At 36.7% G+C, this 20,130-nt stretch overlaps 1 protein-coding gene across 11 annotated transcripts in view; it reads right to left on the reverse strand.

The window, feature by feature from the left end:
* SOX6 (SRY-box transcription factor 6) overlaps positions 1 to 20,130 on the reverse strand; it is a 378,055-nt gene that overhangs the window by 62,287 nt on the left and 295,638 nt on the right. For all 11 annotated transcript variants that reach the window (XM_054200766.1, XM_054200763.1, XM_054200768.1 and 8 more), the window contains 2 exons: positions 6,902 to 7,051; positions 2,781 to 2,961 (listed from right to left, as the gene is read on the reverse strand). In XM_054200766.1, the coding sequence (XP_054056741.1) occupies positions 2,781 to 2,961; positions 6,902 to 7,051 (331 nt within the window). The remainder of the gene's footprint in view (positions 1 to 2,780; positions 2,962 to 6,901; positions 7,052 to 20,130) is intronic.

Genomic DNA, 20,130 nt, shown 5'->3' on the forward strand with positions numbered 1-20,130 from the left:
TCTATAGAAGTGATTGATAAGCCCGTCCACTTCTTTTGCTGTTATAAACACAACCACTGAAATCTTGGCATAGCCTGATATGGCCACTGAAATCTTGGCATAGCCTGATATGGAGGTATCTGAGCATACCCATGGACCCAAAGTTAAATATGTGTCTAAGACAACAGAATTAAGAAGCTTAAGTGGGAAGCCTTTGAAGAATTAATAATAATTAATAAAATGAACAAAGGTGGAGAAAGAAATCTCTCTTACTTGGCCATGAAAGTCTATGTCAATTTTTAGAATTACTTTATTGAGAGAACCATCACTCCAGACATTTAGCTTTCAATTTCAGAAAGAGCACGCAGTTACTTTTGGGAGACAGAGCTTGTTAGCACCATAACATGAGTATAAACCTCTAAATCAGTAGAGAAAAAATGGTTTTCTTTCTATCACTCTGGACAGAAAGAGAAACTTTTAAGCATGCATCGGACTCACACAAAACATTTCTGTCACATCTTAAAGTGCATACTAGAGGTAAAGACGAGTATGCCAGATACAGTTTCTGATTTGAGACCAAAAGACAGCAATTATTTGGTGACTGGTTGTATTGTGTTGCTGTGATGAAGCTTTAACTTGATCCACGTATTCCTGCATGGCAATATCCTCAATACTGCACATGGATAATTTGGCTATATACATTCTAGCTAGGAAATTCTGGGCAATCAAAGTTTGTGCATGACCCGTGCACCTGCCTGACAAGCAAATGTCTTTTATAAAAGCTCTGAATTTGTTAGATTTGTGTACTTACTAACAGCCCACTATAAAAAAAACACAACCAAGCAACAACAACCAAAACCAAAACAAACAAAGCCAAACAGGCTAAGACTTGGAATTCTCCTTCAAAGATAATTTTCATATTCTTTTGACTTTATTGAAGTTCAGCTGAATAAAATATAGCAAATTCAACCTTGAAGGATCCTGAATTATTTTAAAATAAAAAAGGTTAAGATTAAGGGTTTCTCATGCTTTATCCTGGGAACCAAACAGTTGATTTAATACTGTGGTCTAGATGAGAAGAGATGCAAACCGTGCTGTTTTAGATGGAACTGTGATGTTTTCTGTCTGAATGAAGCACCCCTCTCCAAATTAAAAGTAACATATTGGAGAACAACCATTGTTCTTGCTGGGTAAAATTTCCAATGCCCTGAACTGATTCAGTAACTGGAGCCTAGGTAAGTTGGGAACCATATTTGCATGACTTTTAATGAAACTTAGACTCCCAATCACCTAAATTTATCGTAAAAATGGAGCAAAAGCTCCTACGTTGCTTGCTGATTTTTGACAATGTTTCCCTGGCTTCTTTTATATTTAAAGTTTGAGAGGAATTTTATATTTAAGGATTGAGAGGAATTAAGTTTTTATGACTTTACATGAAATATATTCACACCTTAGGTGTATCTTCTCCAGCCATTTCTCTGGAATGGCCTATGACTTCTAACTGATATGCCACATTCTAATGTTAGTGCAGTTCTAGCTGGAAATAAATTGACAGAATATCTAGCTAGCTGCAGAAAGTATCTTTCAGAGATCATGATGTTCCCAAGTGTTTCGAGAATGGAAAAAATCATAATTTTTATATATTTAATGTATGTATTTAACATATCTGTTCATTATTCACAAGTGTTTCTATATATTTTACAAGTACACTTGAGCTACAGATTGTGAATAAGTGGTCTGTAGTAAGTATTTAGTTGCTGTTAAAATTTACTATTTGAACTTTAGGGCTGATCATCTACATTTTGCAGCTCTTGATTCTGTTTCTTGACTGGCTAAGGTAGTCTTCAGACATAGTTTTCAGATCAATTTTGTTTCATCACTTAAAAAGCTTTATTTATTAATTAATCTTGAACGCAGGTCCAAAATTCCCTATTTTCAACCATATGAATTAACAAAGTCTTTATAGATGGGTGAACAAATAATAAAACCATGAACAAATAATAAAAAGAACACATAGTAAAATAAACTGGCTGGACTGAAACCTTTCTGTCTTTGTTAAAAAAAAAAAATACTCAGCGTACAGTCTTGGTAAAATGAACTGTATACCCAGAATGCAGAGGATTAGATTTCTTTTAGAATGCTGTTCTGGGTAAAACTAACGATATATTTGGGCTGAATAGCTGAAAACCACATTTGGAGTTACCTTCTTGCCTGGCTTCTGGTTTACTGTAAACCATGGAGATACTGAATGTTCCCTGACCCTGGTTCAACAAAGTGCTGGAAAACTTGTTTATTTTAAGGTATGTTACACTGTTGCATTGCATGTACACTAATCACATGAGCCATTATGTGCGTATGTCTACTATCTAGTCAGGCTCTATGTGCATGCAAAGATAATTTTTTGTTTGTTTAATCCAGAGGTCAAAATTCAAAAGTTAACTTTGCATGTATATAGCCAATTGATGTCTTTGGGGAAGATATTCATACAAACCTCTTTTACACGCTTTATATATAAATCTCTATTTGCTTATGTGTATCTATTTGTATGCATGTATGTTTCTTACATTATATATTTATTTGCTGTATTTCTTCTAGGTATCACTGTTGCATCATTTTGGTTACCCTTGTAAAACCTTGGCATTCGAGAGTTCTTTGAAAATCTTTCCTGCATTTTTTTTTCCCCATTTTAAACAGAAATGTAGGCCCAAATATCTACTTAATTCAGAAACAAGTGTGCTCAAGCTGAGAATTCATGGAGAAAACTTGCCAGTATTCTCCTTTCCTCAGGACAAATTAGTTACCTAAAGAGGATCCTCTTCCCAGAGATCCACCGAGCGGGCTGGGGATGCCACTCTTGTTTGTCACTGTCACTGGACTGCTTTTACTAGCTGGGAAGAGGTTCTGTGTTGGAGATGTTGGGGATTTGACAGGTTCAGCTGTTTTGGGTCGGGCTGAAAGATTCAGTGGCTGGGCTGCTTCATCCTACAAGAGTTTAATGTAAATAGTTATTAGGAAAAGACAAATGAACACATCATTTTGCAAGCAGCAGTTACTTTACACCTCGAAGACAATACCACATTCTCCAGCAATAATAACAAAAGAAGCTAATTATCTGCCTCCTTTAAGATTCAACGAAAGGAAACCTCATTAATTTCTCTGTGTTATGCTTCTATTTACATTAACTATGTGGCTGGATCGCTCTTTTTGCCAAATTAAAATTTGAATTAGCTCACATTACAGCTTAATTTCCTAATGTGTTTTCAGAGATCTAAATTAACCTAGGGCATTTACAAAGAATTATTTAAAATTTCCAGCAGCTCAGTAATGCTTTTGCATTGGTTCCATTGGAAAAGTTCCTGGCACTATAAAAATAAGTTATGTGGCTTATTTTTAAATGTATTAGAAACTAAGGAATCAGAAGTACTTCTGTGAAAGAATCATTTGGAAACCCTGACAGTTCTTTGGCCCACATTTAATGCTGCTGCTAACTTACGCATTCCATGCATCTTATTTTGAGTGCATGTTTTGTTTAGTAAAATAATCTATGCTGTTGCCCCATAATAGAAGATAAAGATTTCACTGGATTCAAATTCCTTGACTTACTACTGTAATGAATGCATACTATATGCATTTTAAAATATATTTTATTTTCTACTATTTAATTTTGTATATTTCATAATATTGTATTATTCAAATGTGTCATATTTTTGACAGACGTAAAATCAAGAATTTTTTTCACATAAGTGCTATTCTGCTTCTTGTTTGATACGTCTGTAATTATTTCTGTATTCTGTATTTATTTTTGCTGCATTCTTCCTTTAGTGTATCTGTATGTTTATTTGCATAAAGACAAGGAATATTTTTAAGGATATGTAAATCTAGAATCAGCACTTTTCTGTCTTTTCATATTTTTCATATACAATTATGGAATAAATTCTCTCTGACACATATCTTGTTTCGGTGCTATAGGAGAATAAGTTGATCTAAGAAATATCTTAACTTTTGGAAGACGACTCATTGAAGCAATTAATTTCTTTGATCAGGGTAGATATTCACAATGTAACCTGCTTCCCATTCTTTGAGCTTGTTCCTTTTGCTTAATATGTGAAGCAAGACAGAGCATTTGGAAAATTGTGAAACAGTGATTTTCTGTAATTAAAGAGCCCAGTAAGACAGATCTCTCATTTAAAATATGCCCAAAGCAGAATTATGCTGGATATAAGAGAATATTGTCCGTATTTTAAAACACTGCACTGATCACTTCAAAGCTTAGAAATATATGTCAGAATACAATAATATACTACATTATCTCATCTTTTCCATTCTCCTTACTGTCAAGCTGTGATTTAGCAAAGTACATCTGATCATACACAATGCATTGAACAGGAAAATGTAACAAACAGGTATTTATAATGCCATCATATCTCGTTTTAAACTGTCTCCATAAAACTGCATGACATTTTTATTCTTCTTGACCCTGCAGTGTGCACAAATGTCCACACCTGTTCAGAGTCCAAGTGAAAGCAGAAACACAAAGGTATAAGGGACACGGTCCATTCCTGTGCTTTGTGGCCACCTTTACACGCAAGCTGTTTCCTTGCACAAATAGAAAGTGGCTTCAGTAAATTTCTGTGAGAGTTCAGAGCCCCTTTCAGACTATGAAGTTTGCCAGACTAGCTACTGAGAGCATGTACACATACAAATCTATGCTACCATGTCCAATTTCTAAATAATTTTCTGCCTAGCACTGATATGATCGTGTGAAAAAACCTCTAAACCCTGCCAGAACCTGTTTGTTTGTACTTCATAGACAGCATTCTCATTTCTGCGAGGCAACCGAAAAGCTGGAAAACATTTGGGTCACTGACATAAAAAAACCCTATCATTACTTTTTGAAAGATCTGACTCCTGTAAAAGAATTCCATTAGTTTTATAAATAATGCATGTAGTATATACAAATAACTGTTTAAAAACAGAAAGTATAGAGGATTTGTTAAGCAATGCACGACCATCAAAACTTCCAGTTCTTCTAAAGGTAACAATTTGCAAAGAAAGCATATAGGTACTAGTTTATTAGAGCACTTTTATAGTTAATAATTAATTTCTTCATTCATAATGAATCATTAATGATTCATTAATCTCTTCATCTACCATTGGCATTGGTATTTGTCCACATGAAGCCCTTGTAGTTTATCTTTAATATTTTCAATGTAATAGTGTGCTTAATAAAAATAAGAACAAAAAAGCCTTCTTTTTTATTAACATATATTTCAGTACATTCAAGTTAAATTATGTAGGGAAACCCCCAAGAATTTGCATGTGGTCAATTCTGTAATAGGACTCATCTGGCCACAAAGCTGGAATGGTATTGGCCTTGGTTCAAGGAGATATGTGCTTGAATTTAACCAGGGAAAATTTTACTCATATAGTAAAGGTTTGGTTTGGTGTAGGTCCATTTGGCTCACTCACTTACAAAATTACTTTTTTACATTAAAGTAGTCAGTAGTATATTCTCAATACCATAAATCACTGGTGTCAGGTATCACTATACTACAGCAACTTTGCTGAAACAGTTGGGCTTTGCTTTTGGTGGCTTCTGTATTGACCGTAACAAACTCTGCATATGTGGTAAATTTCACTGCCTGCTCTCAAGCCTGGCAGTGGATTACAAGAGGTAAAATATTAGACTAATACACATCTACAGTTAAGTAAAGTGAACGCTTTGCTAAATAAATGTTAGATCTGGCCATAATGGAGTAGTTTTTATTTATTAGTACTCTCAGCCTAGCAAAAAAGTGTCATGGAAATTTATCAGCCCGGGCAGAAATATCTACTCACCCACACTTTACCACGATGATTGATGATAATGAAAAAACGAATGATATTTTACTCTCATGTCAAAAAATACAAAAAAAAAAGAAGAAACCCTCACCTCAAGTGAGTCAAATCTTCCCAGGCTGGTTTGAGACTAAGGACTGTGTGCCTGTAAGGTGTTAGCAGCTAGCAAAACGATGCATTCTCTCTCTCTCCACAAAGTCACGATATGCCTTCTTTAGATCTATTTTAATAGTTCTGCGTTTATAGCGCTATCATTCAAATGGGTAAAACATCTGAATGTTGGTGGTTTTTTTACAGTTTGAAGTAAATTGTTTCTCAGCATATTTAGTCTCCTGAAATTCAGAACAGCCACAGGAGAACACAGCAATAAAAGCCAGCCAGTTCCACCCAAAGGTACTAGCTGCACCACTGATTTCAAGGGGTGCACGATGTTCATTTCAAGCTGCTGGCAAATGCCATGTTGTAGCTGCCTGATTCCAAGCAAGTGAGAATAAGCAGGCACAAGCATTCAGCAGTGGCACAAAACCAACAAGGAGCAGCCCGGTTGTCAGCAGCTGTGTGAAATCAGCAAAAGTCAAATCAATCTGCAGTGACATAATGTTTTCCCCGGAGTCCTGACTTAGATCTTATTTTTATGTGAGGCTTTTTCCAAAATCATAGAACAAGTACAGCTAGAGATTTATAAAATAATTAGAAGATCTACAGTCTCTCTCTTGCCTTAATAATATAAGCTAGCACTGTATTTTGAGATACTCAAAAGTTCAATGTGAAACAATTGATGAAATGGATGCCATTTATGCACACTACTAGAATACAAACTGAAATCTTGAAAATATCACATTTTAGTGATGAATCTGTTGTGCTGCCTGTGGTAGGAAGAGGGACGCCTGTTATTTTTGGAAGCAAGAAGTGAATGCTTTCTCTTCCCTTCTCTATACTGATAATACAGCACTAAAACTGAACATTTTATTTGAATATTGAAGAACTTTCATGTGGTTCAACTTCCAACTGTGAAATAATTAAATAGGCCATTTAATTTCACTGCCCTTTTCAGACACCGACTTTTTTCTTTACTGAACAATACCTTAACTTGAGTTACCGGGCTGGTCCCTCTCTTCTCATTTTTCATCCCAGTGGGTGAGAGTGCCCCTGTCGTATTTGGTGGCTGTGGAGTAGATGGCATTTTGGCTCCAGGAGAAACTTGCATGCTTGCCAGCTGAGCTGCATACAGTTGCTGGAAGACAAGAAAATATACAATGTATTCCTGCAAAATTCCTAAAAAAAGAAGTTGTAAGCATACATAATTTTTATCGCTCTGCCGTTTCTTCTCTTAAAGGACTTACACATTTTTTTTCAGCACTTTCTTGTTTGTGGCTTTTCCTCTCTTGTTATTTTCAAAAAGGAAAAAAAAAAATAGACTGGAAAACTCCCACACACCAATATCTTTTTTTCTTTTTTCTTAATTTGACTTTTAGCTGATTTCTTTTTCCTTCTGGCTAATGGTGGTCATGGTAATGAGCAAAAGGTTATACTGGGCCTGAACACTAAAAACTGAATTGGCAAAACTATAAGTCTGGTTATGAAAAGGAGGTAAAAACCCCTGTCAGAAACAGCAATGCTTCAGGTCTTTCTGTTCTTAACCAGAAATTACGTCCTTTTCTGAAGCTGACATTGGAATCATCTGCTACCAAAAGGCAAAGCTACATCTTCTTTAGTTAGCAATGAGAGTTAACACAGGGAACAGAGTACGTCTCCATCTCAGTGTACAGTGATTGTTATAACTTCTATAAATGCCAATAAGGAATGTAGACCTTAAAAATTCCTGTAAGTAGTGATGAAAATACAAAAACATGTTCATGGAACTTTTCAAAAAGTTTAACTGAAACATAATAAAAGACTTGTATATTAAAATAAACTATTTCTACCAATCTAAAGTGTTTACTGAAGAAAAACAAATAGGTGTAATTTCCTTACAGTGACCAAATTTAAACCCTCACCTTGAATTAGCATCAGCAATAATTCTTCTACCATAAACAGGGAAGATCCTAATCCCTCTTCTACACATAAATCTATATAAGCTTTGCCTTATTAGTGAGAAAAAAGCCAGGTGGCTTGTATGTAATTTCCAACATTACTATCATTCAGATGGACAAATAAAAAAAATTACAGTAATCAAAAGCAGACCTTTCAGCACATGTAATTAAATGAAAGCTTAATAAAGAATAATTTGCAAGAGCCAGATGTGCTTATGTCATAATTGTTGCTTTCTTTGGAACAATTTTTCTAATATAACAAGCCCCCACAGAAATGAAAGTTACACAATACTATAAGCTCAGTGACTCAGTGGCTAGACAAACGCGTGAGAGGGGCACAGTCAGAACTCTGGGTGACAAATGAAAACTTTTGTTTGTTTGTTTGTTTGTTTCCTGCCATTCCTTTTCAATACCACACAGAGGCTACAAAAGGATCACAGATTAATATTTTGAAAACAATGGTGTTTAAATATTTTGGCTACTGCACTATTTCTTCCTGTAGAAGAAAATGAGAAAAATTGTAAATAGAAAAAATTCCCAGCTTTCAGTGATGTCCTGGAGAATGAAAATGAAGCATTGTATACAATAGTAAGTGGGCGTATTTCTTCCCTACTTCTGGGATCTTATACCTTTTAGTGCATTCTTCAGGTCAGCCTACGCTTGCTTAATAGGAGGCTCTGCTTATATGAGAGTAAGAAACACATTTCACAAACTTCTGAAAGCCTGCACATTCTCAGCTCACAAATAATCAGGCACTGTGCTATGAAAGACATGATAAAATAATCTTGAATACAATTTAAAGACAAAATCCACAGATTATAATGGTTTTCTCAGTGTTCTGTACTTTGTCTATTAAAATATTTTAATTTTTTTTAATAAGACCTATTTAACATCTACTTCAACTATCTGGGGGAGATGACTTAGATTTTACTAAAACTAGACTAAAACTTTACTACTTAATGTAGTGAGTATTGCACTTTCAAGATCAGGAAAGGAATTCTCTGTGAAAACAAATCCAGGTTTATCAAGTAAAGTTCAAAATAATTTCCTTCTTTCTTCTCAGGTAAGCAATCAAGGCAAAAAAGGTGGAGTATGAGTTATTCTTTCTACAAAATTCAGTCTATCTTAGACGACAGAAGTCAATAGTCAGTGACGGAAAGTAGCATAGTGTGGTGGGTTGACCCAGGCTGTCTGCCAGCCGCCCACCCAGCTGCTCTCCGCCTCCCCCTCCTCAACAGGACGGGGAAGAAAATAAGATGGAAAAGCTCACAGGTCGAGGTAAATACAGGGAGATCACTTCCCAGCTACCATCACAGGCACAACAGACTTGGCTTGGGTAAAATTAGTCAAATTTATCACCAATTACAATAGAATTAGATGGTGAGAAACACAGACAAAAACTAAAATCCCCCATCCTCACCATTTTCCCAGGCTCAGCTTCACTCTTTCATTGCTGACTCCTCCACCTCCGACCCCTCTGGCCTGGCTGCCAGCAGGGATGTTCCTCACACTTTTCCCCTAATTCCTCGCTGCCTGTGCAGCATTTTGCCCTTTCTGGAGAACATTTTCCCAGAGGTGCCACCAGTTTGGCTGTCAGGCTCAGTGGTGCCCTATGGCGGGGCCGTTGAGGAACCGGCTGTCTCTCCTCACAGCTGTCTCTCCTCACAGCCCTCGCCCTGCAGCCCCCCACCACCAGCACCTGGGCACAGACACTGGGCAAGCACGGCAAATGGAGCTTGTAGCCCAGTTAGTCATGACAAGTAAGCAAAGGTGTGTTTATCATCTCTAAAAGCTGTAGCTCACAGTGGAGCTGTATCTCGACTAGATATCTCAAGATCAATGCGAAGAGAGAGACGTGAGACACTGGTCGGGGGAGGGCTCATTGGTGACCTGGTACCTGAGTCCCAGCAGAACTGGCAACTGAAATGTCCACAGCACTTTAAGGGTCACAAAAATAGCAACCAGAAAAGTGGGCTGTTATAGTGACTATTTAGGAAATGGATTTTGGAAATGCAAACATTAAAAGCAGAATAAAGTTAGAATTACATGCTGCTCCCCTCCCAGTGTGTTGAGGGCTGTATTGGCTGTGCTGCAAGTAGTGCGAGGAAGAAATGTTTCTAAAGGGAGATGGAGAATAAAAGAAATTTTGTCATTTATATATACGTGTGTGTGTACAATTCATCACTGCGTTACTCCAAGGTCATAGTACTGGCTTTAGCCCAGCATTTCTATAAGTTTGTTTTACACCATAAAAGCAAATGTAAAAATAAATAACAGTAATTAGCTTTCTGGTTTGCTTAGACTTTAAAATGAAGCCGTTCCACAAATGAGGGCAAATCTTGCAAGAATTCACACTAGTGCTAGCAACACTGCCATGTGGACTGGGAAGCTGTGTAACTTCTTTTAAATACCAGTTTGTATGGGAAGGTAGCCAGTCTGGAAAAATATGTGCACACCACTGTTGAAGGGATAAAAGTGATATTTTTGCAAATGCCGCTGTTGTGGCTCAAAATGGCAATTTAGGACCTCACATTGAGATGGTCAGGTTGTGAAGCTTTTATCTGCAAAATAAAGGAGGGGGAAAACCCTCAAACATTGAATGAATGTTTATTGTTAGCTTTTAATGCTCAAAAGCAAAAGTGTCAATGGAATTTTTTCATTCAAATTTTAACCTACTGACTATTGAGTAGTGACTAAAAAAATTAACCTACCTCAAACACTGAAACATATCTTCTTTTTAATGTATGTCTAGCACATAAGAGAAAAGCATTTCATAACCCTTATGTCAGCCACTGACTCAGAAGGCCCTTGATTACAAATTAGATATTCAAACCCATCAAGTATTCATGATTGTTTTAAGAAGTCTTAAAAATATATAGCCTGTTTTTTATGTTTTTTTTTAAAAGGTCACTAAGTTAGATTCTTATAATCCAGTTCCCAGCATCTAAATATAAGTAGTGCTGATTTTGAGTTACTGAGTGCTCCTGCATAGTTATCAATTTTGAAAAATGACTTAAGGTATGTGAGCAAGGATGTAGTTTTACAGTTTTCAGAACAAGGTTTCTTCTAATGTCGTGATCTGACACTGAAGAGCAGTCTCACTTAAGGCAATGGCAAGTGCAGTCTCACATTTGGTACCTATGAACTTACAGGCTTATGGACTTAAGCACTTGTTACTGAAACCCTATTCCAGCTGTAATCAACTAAAAATCTGAGGGGAATTTATGAAAGCTGGAGGTCACTATGAGTCTGAATGATGTTCATCTAGCTAAAAAAAAATTGCAGATGAGTGGGAAAGCACTGTACTCAGCGTGTGTACAGCACAGCACAAGTACATACTGATTTTTCACCTGGAAACAGCAGAATTCGTACTAAGCCTTTGCTACAGCTTAGAGCTACCATCCAAGAAGAATTGAATACCTAACAAAAATAACATTCTGGGGGTGATGGTGGTGGTATTTTCTTCTTCAGAAATTGCCTATGGAATTTGATGAATTATTTCCATTTCATTCTTTTTATAAAAAGTATCATTCACAATTTAAAATTTGTCAAAAAAACCCTATCAACTAATAATAGAGCATCTTGACTGATCCAAATGTTGAAACCTTTCTTAACACCATCTAAGTTTCCCAATGTCATTGCGAGACGTTTTCACGATACACAAGGATAACAGCCTTCACTGCCAGGGTTCATTCATGCCTTGCCAGAAGACAAAGACCTTAGGTTTACACATCCCTCTCACAGGTTTCAAAATTTTTTCAATTGTTTTTCAACTATTTTTTTCAACTAGCTTTCAATAATTAAAACTCATTCATTAGCTCAGCTCCCTTTCCCGTATGACTTTTCGCTTGCACGTAGGCCTGTGACATTCCTAGACTTGTGCTCTGCCGAATGACAGATACTCACCTCTTCGGCTGCAGCACCTGTGTCTAAACGAATGAAAAAAGGTGAAGAATTTTGAGAATTGAATGTTACAGAAGTAACACATGGTGAGAAAAATAGAATGGGCCTTAAATCAACACAGTTAAGGGAGATTTGCACTGACAACAACTTGTAAATTTTGTGACAGGCTGTTTTACCACCTAACACAGAATTATGATTATCATAACCTGCTTACCAGTGGCTTGTCAATGACAGGCCTTATGGAAAAAGTTTATTGAGAGAAGATATTTCAATAGAGAGAAAGTGATCAACTGCTGCCTAGGAAAGAGGCTGTTTCTTCAGATAGACGAGCCCAGGAAGGAAATGGAGAGAGCAGTTGCACTCGTATATACGAGAACAAAAAGGCAAGGGCTGGAGACATTTCAACTGACTGTGTTGGTGAGGGAGAATTTGGTTACAGCAGTGGGGATATGATTCAGATGTTATTCTTCATAGGAGAATTCTGAAGAAAGTATAGCAAATCCATATGTGAAATATGGAGATAAGAAAGACAGTGGTTGCAAAAGTCAGCGTAGCAGGAAAGTGCAGGTGATGAGGGCTGGCCAAGAATGACGAATTGCAATGGATGCACCTGGAAGATGGCTCACAAAGAAATTCAGTAGAAGGTGGCTTGATTCAAGGAGGAAGAAGGGATGTGTTCTAGAAACATTTACTGATTTATTTTATTTTACTAAAAGAGTTATGACCAAAAATGAAAAGACATTCTCCTTTTTCTGTATTTGCATGTTATTTCTCCAAAGGTGCTGGAAATTATTTTTTTTTAGCTCAAAAATGAGTGCTAAATTTTCTGGACACTGATTATTCTGAAGTCTTCCATTACTAAAAACGCAAGTCCTATGTTACATCTTCAACAAATACATTTGCTACAGTAAATGAAACCGAACAATAAAACTACTGAGAATCAAGTGAGGATCCTTATTTGTCAGCATTTTAAATGAATTGTGCAAAGCTGAAATATCTTATTTATAGAGATGAAAGTTCAGCTATTTAGACAATGAGTAATTTAGTTTCTAAAGATGAAAAACTCTAAGGAGTGACTGCAAGTGCTGTTGAAATCCTGCACTACAAGAGGTAATGCAGTTATTTTTTTCCACAGTATATTTAGTACGTAGTGTTGCAAAGCTGTAATTCCAGAATTTTTCTTCCGAATATATAACACGCAATAATAATACTTAGAACTGTCTGATTACAAAGGGCTCTTACAAGATCACCAATGCCAGCAACATCTTTACTACTTGCAGCACACATTTCTGAAAAGAAGCTACCCAAAGCAATCCCACCTTCAGTAGGACAGCTTATTTTTTATTATTGGTGCAAAGGTGCTTAAAATAAGCTCGATGTCAAACAGATTAAAGGAAATACAGTCTCTGAAAAAGTTTTTCTTTTGTTTGGAGGAAGAATGGATTAGTGCTAAAATCCATGCTTTGGGTGTCATAGATAATAACTACGGAAATAAAGATTAAGTGCTGACCTGAGCTCAATGACATTGGTATGGCCTTCAACAGTTCAGACAAGGTAACCTTTTTAAAAAGCAGTGCAGAAACATAAATATCCTAATCAAAAATTTCACACACGTCTTAAATTAAGTGCAAGAACTGTTTATAAAGTAACATTAATTGTACTTATTCCTTCCTATTTTTGTACATAAATGTCATTTTTTGTATTGGGGTCTCTTGTACACCAAATATGTTCAGTGACTAACACTACTAAAACACCAAGGTAAGAAATGGGGAAATATATTGGAGAAATATATACATATATATATAAAAGCACATGGTCATTTGTCTTTTTAAGATATTTTAAGAGGATTTTTAATGCAGATCCTTAGATTGAGAGGTAGGTTAACAGAAAACGACATCCAGAACACAAGACAACCTAAGCAACTCATCAGCAGGTTAACCATGTGACAAACCCAGGGGCAACTCGAAGGCAGCTACTGCCTGTGGAGTTTGCCAAGAAGCCAGATGCCATCACCAGAAAAACACCTTCCACAGCTCAGCATCTGTGTCCTCGGAGTGCTCTCCACACAAAAGGAAAAGGAGGAGGATGAGAAAGAGAAGGAAAGGTGCATATAAAATTGCTAAAGGAAGTACACATGAAAGCAACTCTTTTTTTGAATTTAAAAATCTAAAACTTGGAAAAATCAAAGCTTTTGCTGGTGAAAACAAGATCCCTTCAAATTAATAGGTAGACTATTTTATGCTAAAAGTATATATTTTCTTTTTCTTTTACCATGTGTTTGTGCAGGTGCTACCTGTTAAAACAGTATTTTATAAATTTATTTTCATGAAATTTGGACGTCTTGGTAGCATTTTCTAAGTTTGTTCTAAGAAAAACGTTAACAAATCAAAATAAGGTGAGTTTTACAGATCTGCTAGTACTGTGCGCCAGACCCTCCTCTGAATTTCACGTGTGCCACCACATGGATAATAGTGGCTTACTATTTCAGAACCAACAATTATGCACCATTTCCTTAACTCACACGTTTATGCTAACTAACTTACAACTATTGGGCTTTACATGGGTGTATCTGAAATGGAGTAGATCAGGTACAGCTACAGGAAGTTGGAGTAACAATTGGGGAAAAAGTATTTAATTTAGAAATATGATAAATAATAAGTAAAAAGACACCACAAAGACTCCTTTTTCTCTTCATGATATATGTATATGGTTTCCTTTTAACAGCATCATTCCTTTCTTTCCCCTGTTTGTACACGCCTAACCTATCCATAGTGGACATAACATTCTGATTTTAAACACCCATATATCACCCTACAACAGAGTCTGCTCATTGTTACAGCATGTGAATAACCTCTACTTCTTACAATAATGCACCAAATACCTTTGCAAAAAGGCGTTAAGGTGTAACACGAACAAGCAGCTAATGAATTATCATAACTAATGTCATAATAACAAAGATCGTTGCAGTGATTACTTATGCACTTGCTGGCTAATGTGCTCTCAGATTTATTACAGCCCAATATGTGCAAACAAACTAACTGTATTCATGAAAATACAAATAATACATTTTGTAGTCACAGATGGAGTTAGAAGACTTCAGTTTTCCCTATATGTTCAGGTGTGCATCTACTGAAAAAAGTCTTTCTCAGCTAAAAGAAAGATTTTACCAGTTATTCATATTCATTCACCTCAGCTTTTTTTTTACATACCCGTGTAAAGCCAACACATTAACACCAGTAACTTCAGTGTCTGTCAGTTGCTAGTCTCTATATCACGAAGAGAAATTTTTATGTGGCCTTAAATCCCATTCAATTCCTATCTCCTTAGGAGATACACATGCCTGTTTTGCTTCTCTCTCAAGCTGCAAAGTAACAGATACCTAATTTCACCATCGAGTGTCTGCTGGTTCCAACCCCTTTTACTGACCACAAATTCATTGTCCTGGTTCAGAAAAAGAAAAATTGCTCTCATCGCTTCTACTCCCCTGCTGCAGATAATGGCCAACCCATACCAAAAATAAAAGAATGTCTACACATTTTAGATACTGCAGCTTGTATTGTTGTAGTACTGCAGAGTCAAGATCCCCTTATGCAAAATAACAGCTTTATTTTGTTAAAAGGGCCTAACTTTAAGTGGACCATGGAATATTTATGGCTCTCAGTAGTCCTTTGAAAGAGTTATCTTATGTTTTTATGCCGATCATGGGTCAGAGGTTCAAATCAGCACTTCTTTCTGTCACTCCTTATATGTTTTACTATAATTTACAGCTCAGCAAGAGGACTCATAAAACAAAAGTGTCTATTTTACTTCAGCAACTAATTCTAGCTAATCAAAGCTTTCCAGCAAAACAACCCAGCATGAAACTCTGCGTGGAAAATATGCAGAGAACAAAGCGTTTTGTCAAATAACACATCTCATGATGTAAACACATATGTCTCTTATAGGAAATTTTATCGCTTCCACATTATCGGCACACAAAAGGAGCATTCTTGTCGCAGACCTGGTGCGACTGTGGAGCCATCGTCATTGGAAACAAGAGCCTGATTAGGTTCCCACACAGATATGAATAGATTTTCTTTTTTTAGCGTAATGCTGCCTTTCTTATTTCTTAAACAGACTAGTAATTGTGGCTGTAAAAACAGTGAATTGTGTTTGGACGACATTTGTTTCTTCATATTTTTTTTAGCTACCCAATGACACCAATTATCCCATATGGTTGTCCTCTTCTGGAAAGTCTGAGTTAATCCACAGCTGTGAAGATGAAGACGCACCCAGCAGGCTCTAAATCTGGTGGGTCTCTTGTCTGCTAATAAAGTCCACAGTCTGCTGGACAGATGTTAAGAGGATCTGTTAAGTAAGTCAGTGACAAAGTCCCAGACTTCTGCTGGGGAAAACAGTTAGCAAAACCATATCTATTCTTCACAGATTTTCATTTCCTGCCTCATCTTGTGGAGAAGCAAATTTTCATAACTTGATAGAGAAGAGTCCCACAACATATATAATAGGTCCTGCTCAAAATATGAATGGACTAAATGATCGCATTGGCATGTATCCTGAAGAAATGATAGACCTTTTTGTCCTTGACTTATTCTTGCATGCTGTGGTTCCTGCACTATTATTTTGTTTGGTTTTATTCATCACAGTATGGACTTGTATTGGAAGAGCCTGACTAAGTATTGCCAGCTATAAAATATCTGCTTAAATTTTTAATGTAATGGGAAATGTAAACTGAAGATGAAATTACCATTTGACTAATTTTTCTTTAAATGTTATTAACATTGCTTATTTTTAAATAAAGGATTTACAGAGAATACATTCTGGCCTCAAGGCTCATGCTGATGTTCGGGGCTGGGGGGAAACAAAGCAGAATGAGAAGATACCTGCAGCAAGATCCATGTTTAGATACTCACTCACTCGCTCATTCGTTTTTCCCTTTTCCCACCTGTTTATTATCATGGCCTGAGAGCATAGACATGCAATCCCAAAGTCTCTCTCAAGTGACAGTCATGTTAATTTAGAGAAATGCTAGAGCCCTAAAATATATGCACCCATGCAATAAAGAACTAACTTGCCTTCAGGCACATGTGCATCAAGGTGCTCTGAAGATCATTTCTGTTTCATTTGCAAACTGTATTTCTCATTGTTTCGACCTCATCCTGCTTTGACATAATGAAGTAGAAATGGCCACCAAAACAGCCCACTCCGCTTTGCTGCCTAAATGAAGGCAACTTTCATTTAGGCATTGTTCCTGAGATCATACCCCTTAGAAGTCAAATGGCATTGATTTAATTGAATTATGACAATTAAATACAAGCTCTCGGCAACTGCTTGTTGACAGCCTGCTTACTGTAAAGCTGTGGGCAAAGCCATGAAAGAATGCTTACAGCTCAAATAAATTATCAATCACTGCAAGTAGCTAAGACAATGTATACAATTCGGCACCTGGCAGTTGCCTCTGAAGTGTTGTATTTGTTTCCCCTTAGGAAGTAAAGCCATTGATTTATTAGTTTTACAGCACCTTTACAAGTTTCGAAGACATAATGTCACCTCATCATCCTACAAGGCTGCTGGGAAGTTTTAATGAGATAGATAGCACCAAAATTGTGAAAGAAAAGTTTCCTCTCTGCAAAAAATACGAATTCAAAAATGTATCCTAAAATTTTTATACAATCGAAGTTATGAAATTACGTTAGGTATCTCATATCACCATAGAATATATATAATGTTGGCTCTATTGAAATAAAATACTCAGGTCACAAGTGTCAGAGTCTCCGATATTTAAATGAGACTTCCTATTTCTTCCAAGTTTTGACCGAGTCAAAAATCTAACCCTGTAAAGTGTAGGTACTGGTCCTAAGTCCCCCAGAGAGAAAAGTGTATTTTTGCCATGTCAGAAAAAACAACGGGCAGGCCGAAAGCTGACCAGGGGGAACAACGTAACAGCTACTGGAAAAAAAAAATATTAAATAAAAAACATAAACTGAAAGCCTTCTGTAGCAAATACAGAGGTCTTGCTTTCTGAAGAGCAATTCCCTTGTGAAGCCACTGACTGAAGGGAGAGGTAAAAATCCTCACTGACTTGGCGGCTGTGTCTCACCTCATTTCACTTTTTTTTTTTTTTCCCCCCGCCTTTCCAAACAGACTGAGTGTTGGTCTGCTGAGAATATGATGCTAAGCCACTTTTCCTGTAGAGTTTTTAAACTGGGCCTCTGAGAAAGGGTTTGATACAATTCAATGACTGAAGTAATACCTTTGTCCATCTGAGCATTAAATGGCCCATTGAAATACAGCTTAGTTAGAAAGAATTTCAGTAAATGGTGCTTTCTAATTTTTTTTTTATTATTATTATTCCTCTCCCAACAGATTACGGCCTGGATCTGAAAATGCAGTTCAATCACTTTTTGTTGCCTCTCAGGTCAGGCCTTTAGCCAGTATTAATTAAATATAACCCCTTTAGAATACTGGAGGTTAAATGAGAGCAACAAACTGGTCATCTTCAAAATATTACCTCACAGTCTCCAAAAAGCTGTAACCTGTTTGGGAGGGCCATCATTTAAACACATCGGTCTTAACAGTGAAAATTTATTAGGGGTGGGTAATCCATGCTAAAAGCTATTTTGTCCATCAGCTAGTAATCACAAAACATTAAACACCTATTTCCATGCAATATACTGTCTATTGTGTTTAAATAACACACATCGTAAAGGAAAGTGCTGCATCAGACAATTTAGGTTGTAGCAGCACATACAGCACAATTTTCAACTTGATAAAGTGAAACTATAAAGAATCAATGCATAAGTCAGACAGCTTCCATACCTAATATTCTTCCCTGCAGCTATTAGAAGTTCACATTTTTGTCTCCAGCAGGCATGAACATTAGTATACCGTCAATTTCATGTCTTCAGTCACATTTTGTTGTCTGTTCCATACAATTCGACCAGACCATCAAATTGGAAAGTAGCTGAAATTGTCTTTTTTCATCGTAATGATTTTAAATGAGAAAGGGAGGTTTTCCTGCAAGCTATTTGTTTACTGCTTTGTAAAAAGTTTCCTAAAGTATTCACAACAATTTTACTATTAAATTAGTTGAAAGAAAGCTTTTTAATACACGGCAATTAGTCTTGTCTTTCTGAACATGACTTTACTGTAAATACTCCTCCTTGACTATCCCTTTGTCCCAAGATTCCTTAGAAGAACGCAACCAAGCGATAATTCAGCATTATTGCTGCTTCAGTGCACTAATCGCTTAAAGAGCAGCAAGGACCCTATGTTTACTGCCACAAGGCTCCTACAGCCTCCTGGCCTAAGGCAGGCTTCCCAGCCCAGCAGCATCCAGATGTCAAGAGGAATATCCAGGTCCTGATGCAGCATGCCGCTCCATTCCAGTATGGCCTAAACATCTGTTTCATCTGCTGGCGTACAACCTGCTGAATACACTGAGGCTGCCGCACAAAGTAGGGAATTGAATGAGGGTGGGAGCAAAAGACTGCAGTCTCATAGCTCAGTGTACGTATCACTAAAAAAAGCTCTATGCAGACACAAAAATAAGCATGAAACACTTGGAACCCCAAAACTAAAAATCTAGACAAATAGCAGGAAGGACAATGCAATAATTTAAAAACCCAACCCTTTTTATAAAATATATGCTTAGCATTTTTTCTCCTAATGGAGAAAAAGGCCATAACACCTAGCTTCTCATCTTACTATTTTTACCCTGGTTTAATTCTTTATGGTGTAAGAAAAAGACAAAAGAAAAAAAAACAACACAGAAATATTTAAGACAAATTGCTTGTTGCAGTTGTAACAACTGCTCTTCACAAAAAATGTGTAAAAATGAGGTGAACATAGGCATCTGTTACATATTTATAATTTTCTATAGATAGTACCTCAGGAGTTCTAAAACAATAGGCATCTTTTGTCTAAAAGATAGGAATATGTAAACATTGACGTTTTATCTTGAGGCGTGACAAAGCATTTTAGTTGATCTAGATTAAGGTCTGACAAGGAATAAAGGAACGCTAACCGTTCTCATCTCTTCTACTTTGTGTATCTATTCTCTTGTATTTTTGCTAGCAACAATAATAGAATAGCTGCATGCTACCATGCAAATTCTTTGAGTCATTTATGAAAGCAAGATCAAAGCCCAAACTGAGAGCGCATCTTTTTTCCCTGTATTTTTTCTCAAGTGGAGAACCTAATGAGAGGTAGTTTAACCAGGAGTCTTCCTCTGCAATTGCAGAGCAGGAGCACTCGCACAGCGCAGTCTCCTGGTTTAGTCTTCTCTGGCCAGCCTGGGGACATGGCTCACCTCCGTGTGTCAGGAAACAGGCGCACAGAAGGCAGGAGGCACTTAATACTTTTGTGTCCCACCTCCACA

The sequence above is a fragment of the Rissa tridactyla genome, chromosome 4, assembly GCF_028500815.1.
Source record: "Rissa tridactyla isolate bRisTri1 chromosome 4, bRisTri1.patW.cur.20221130, whole genome shotgun sequence".
Lineage (NCBI taxonomy): Eukaryota > Metazoa > Chordata > Aves > Charadriiformes > Laridae > Rissa > Rissa tridactyla.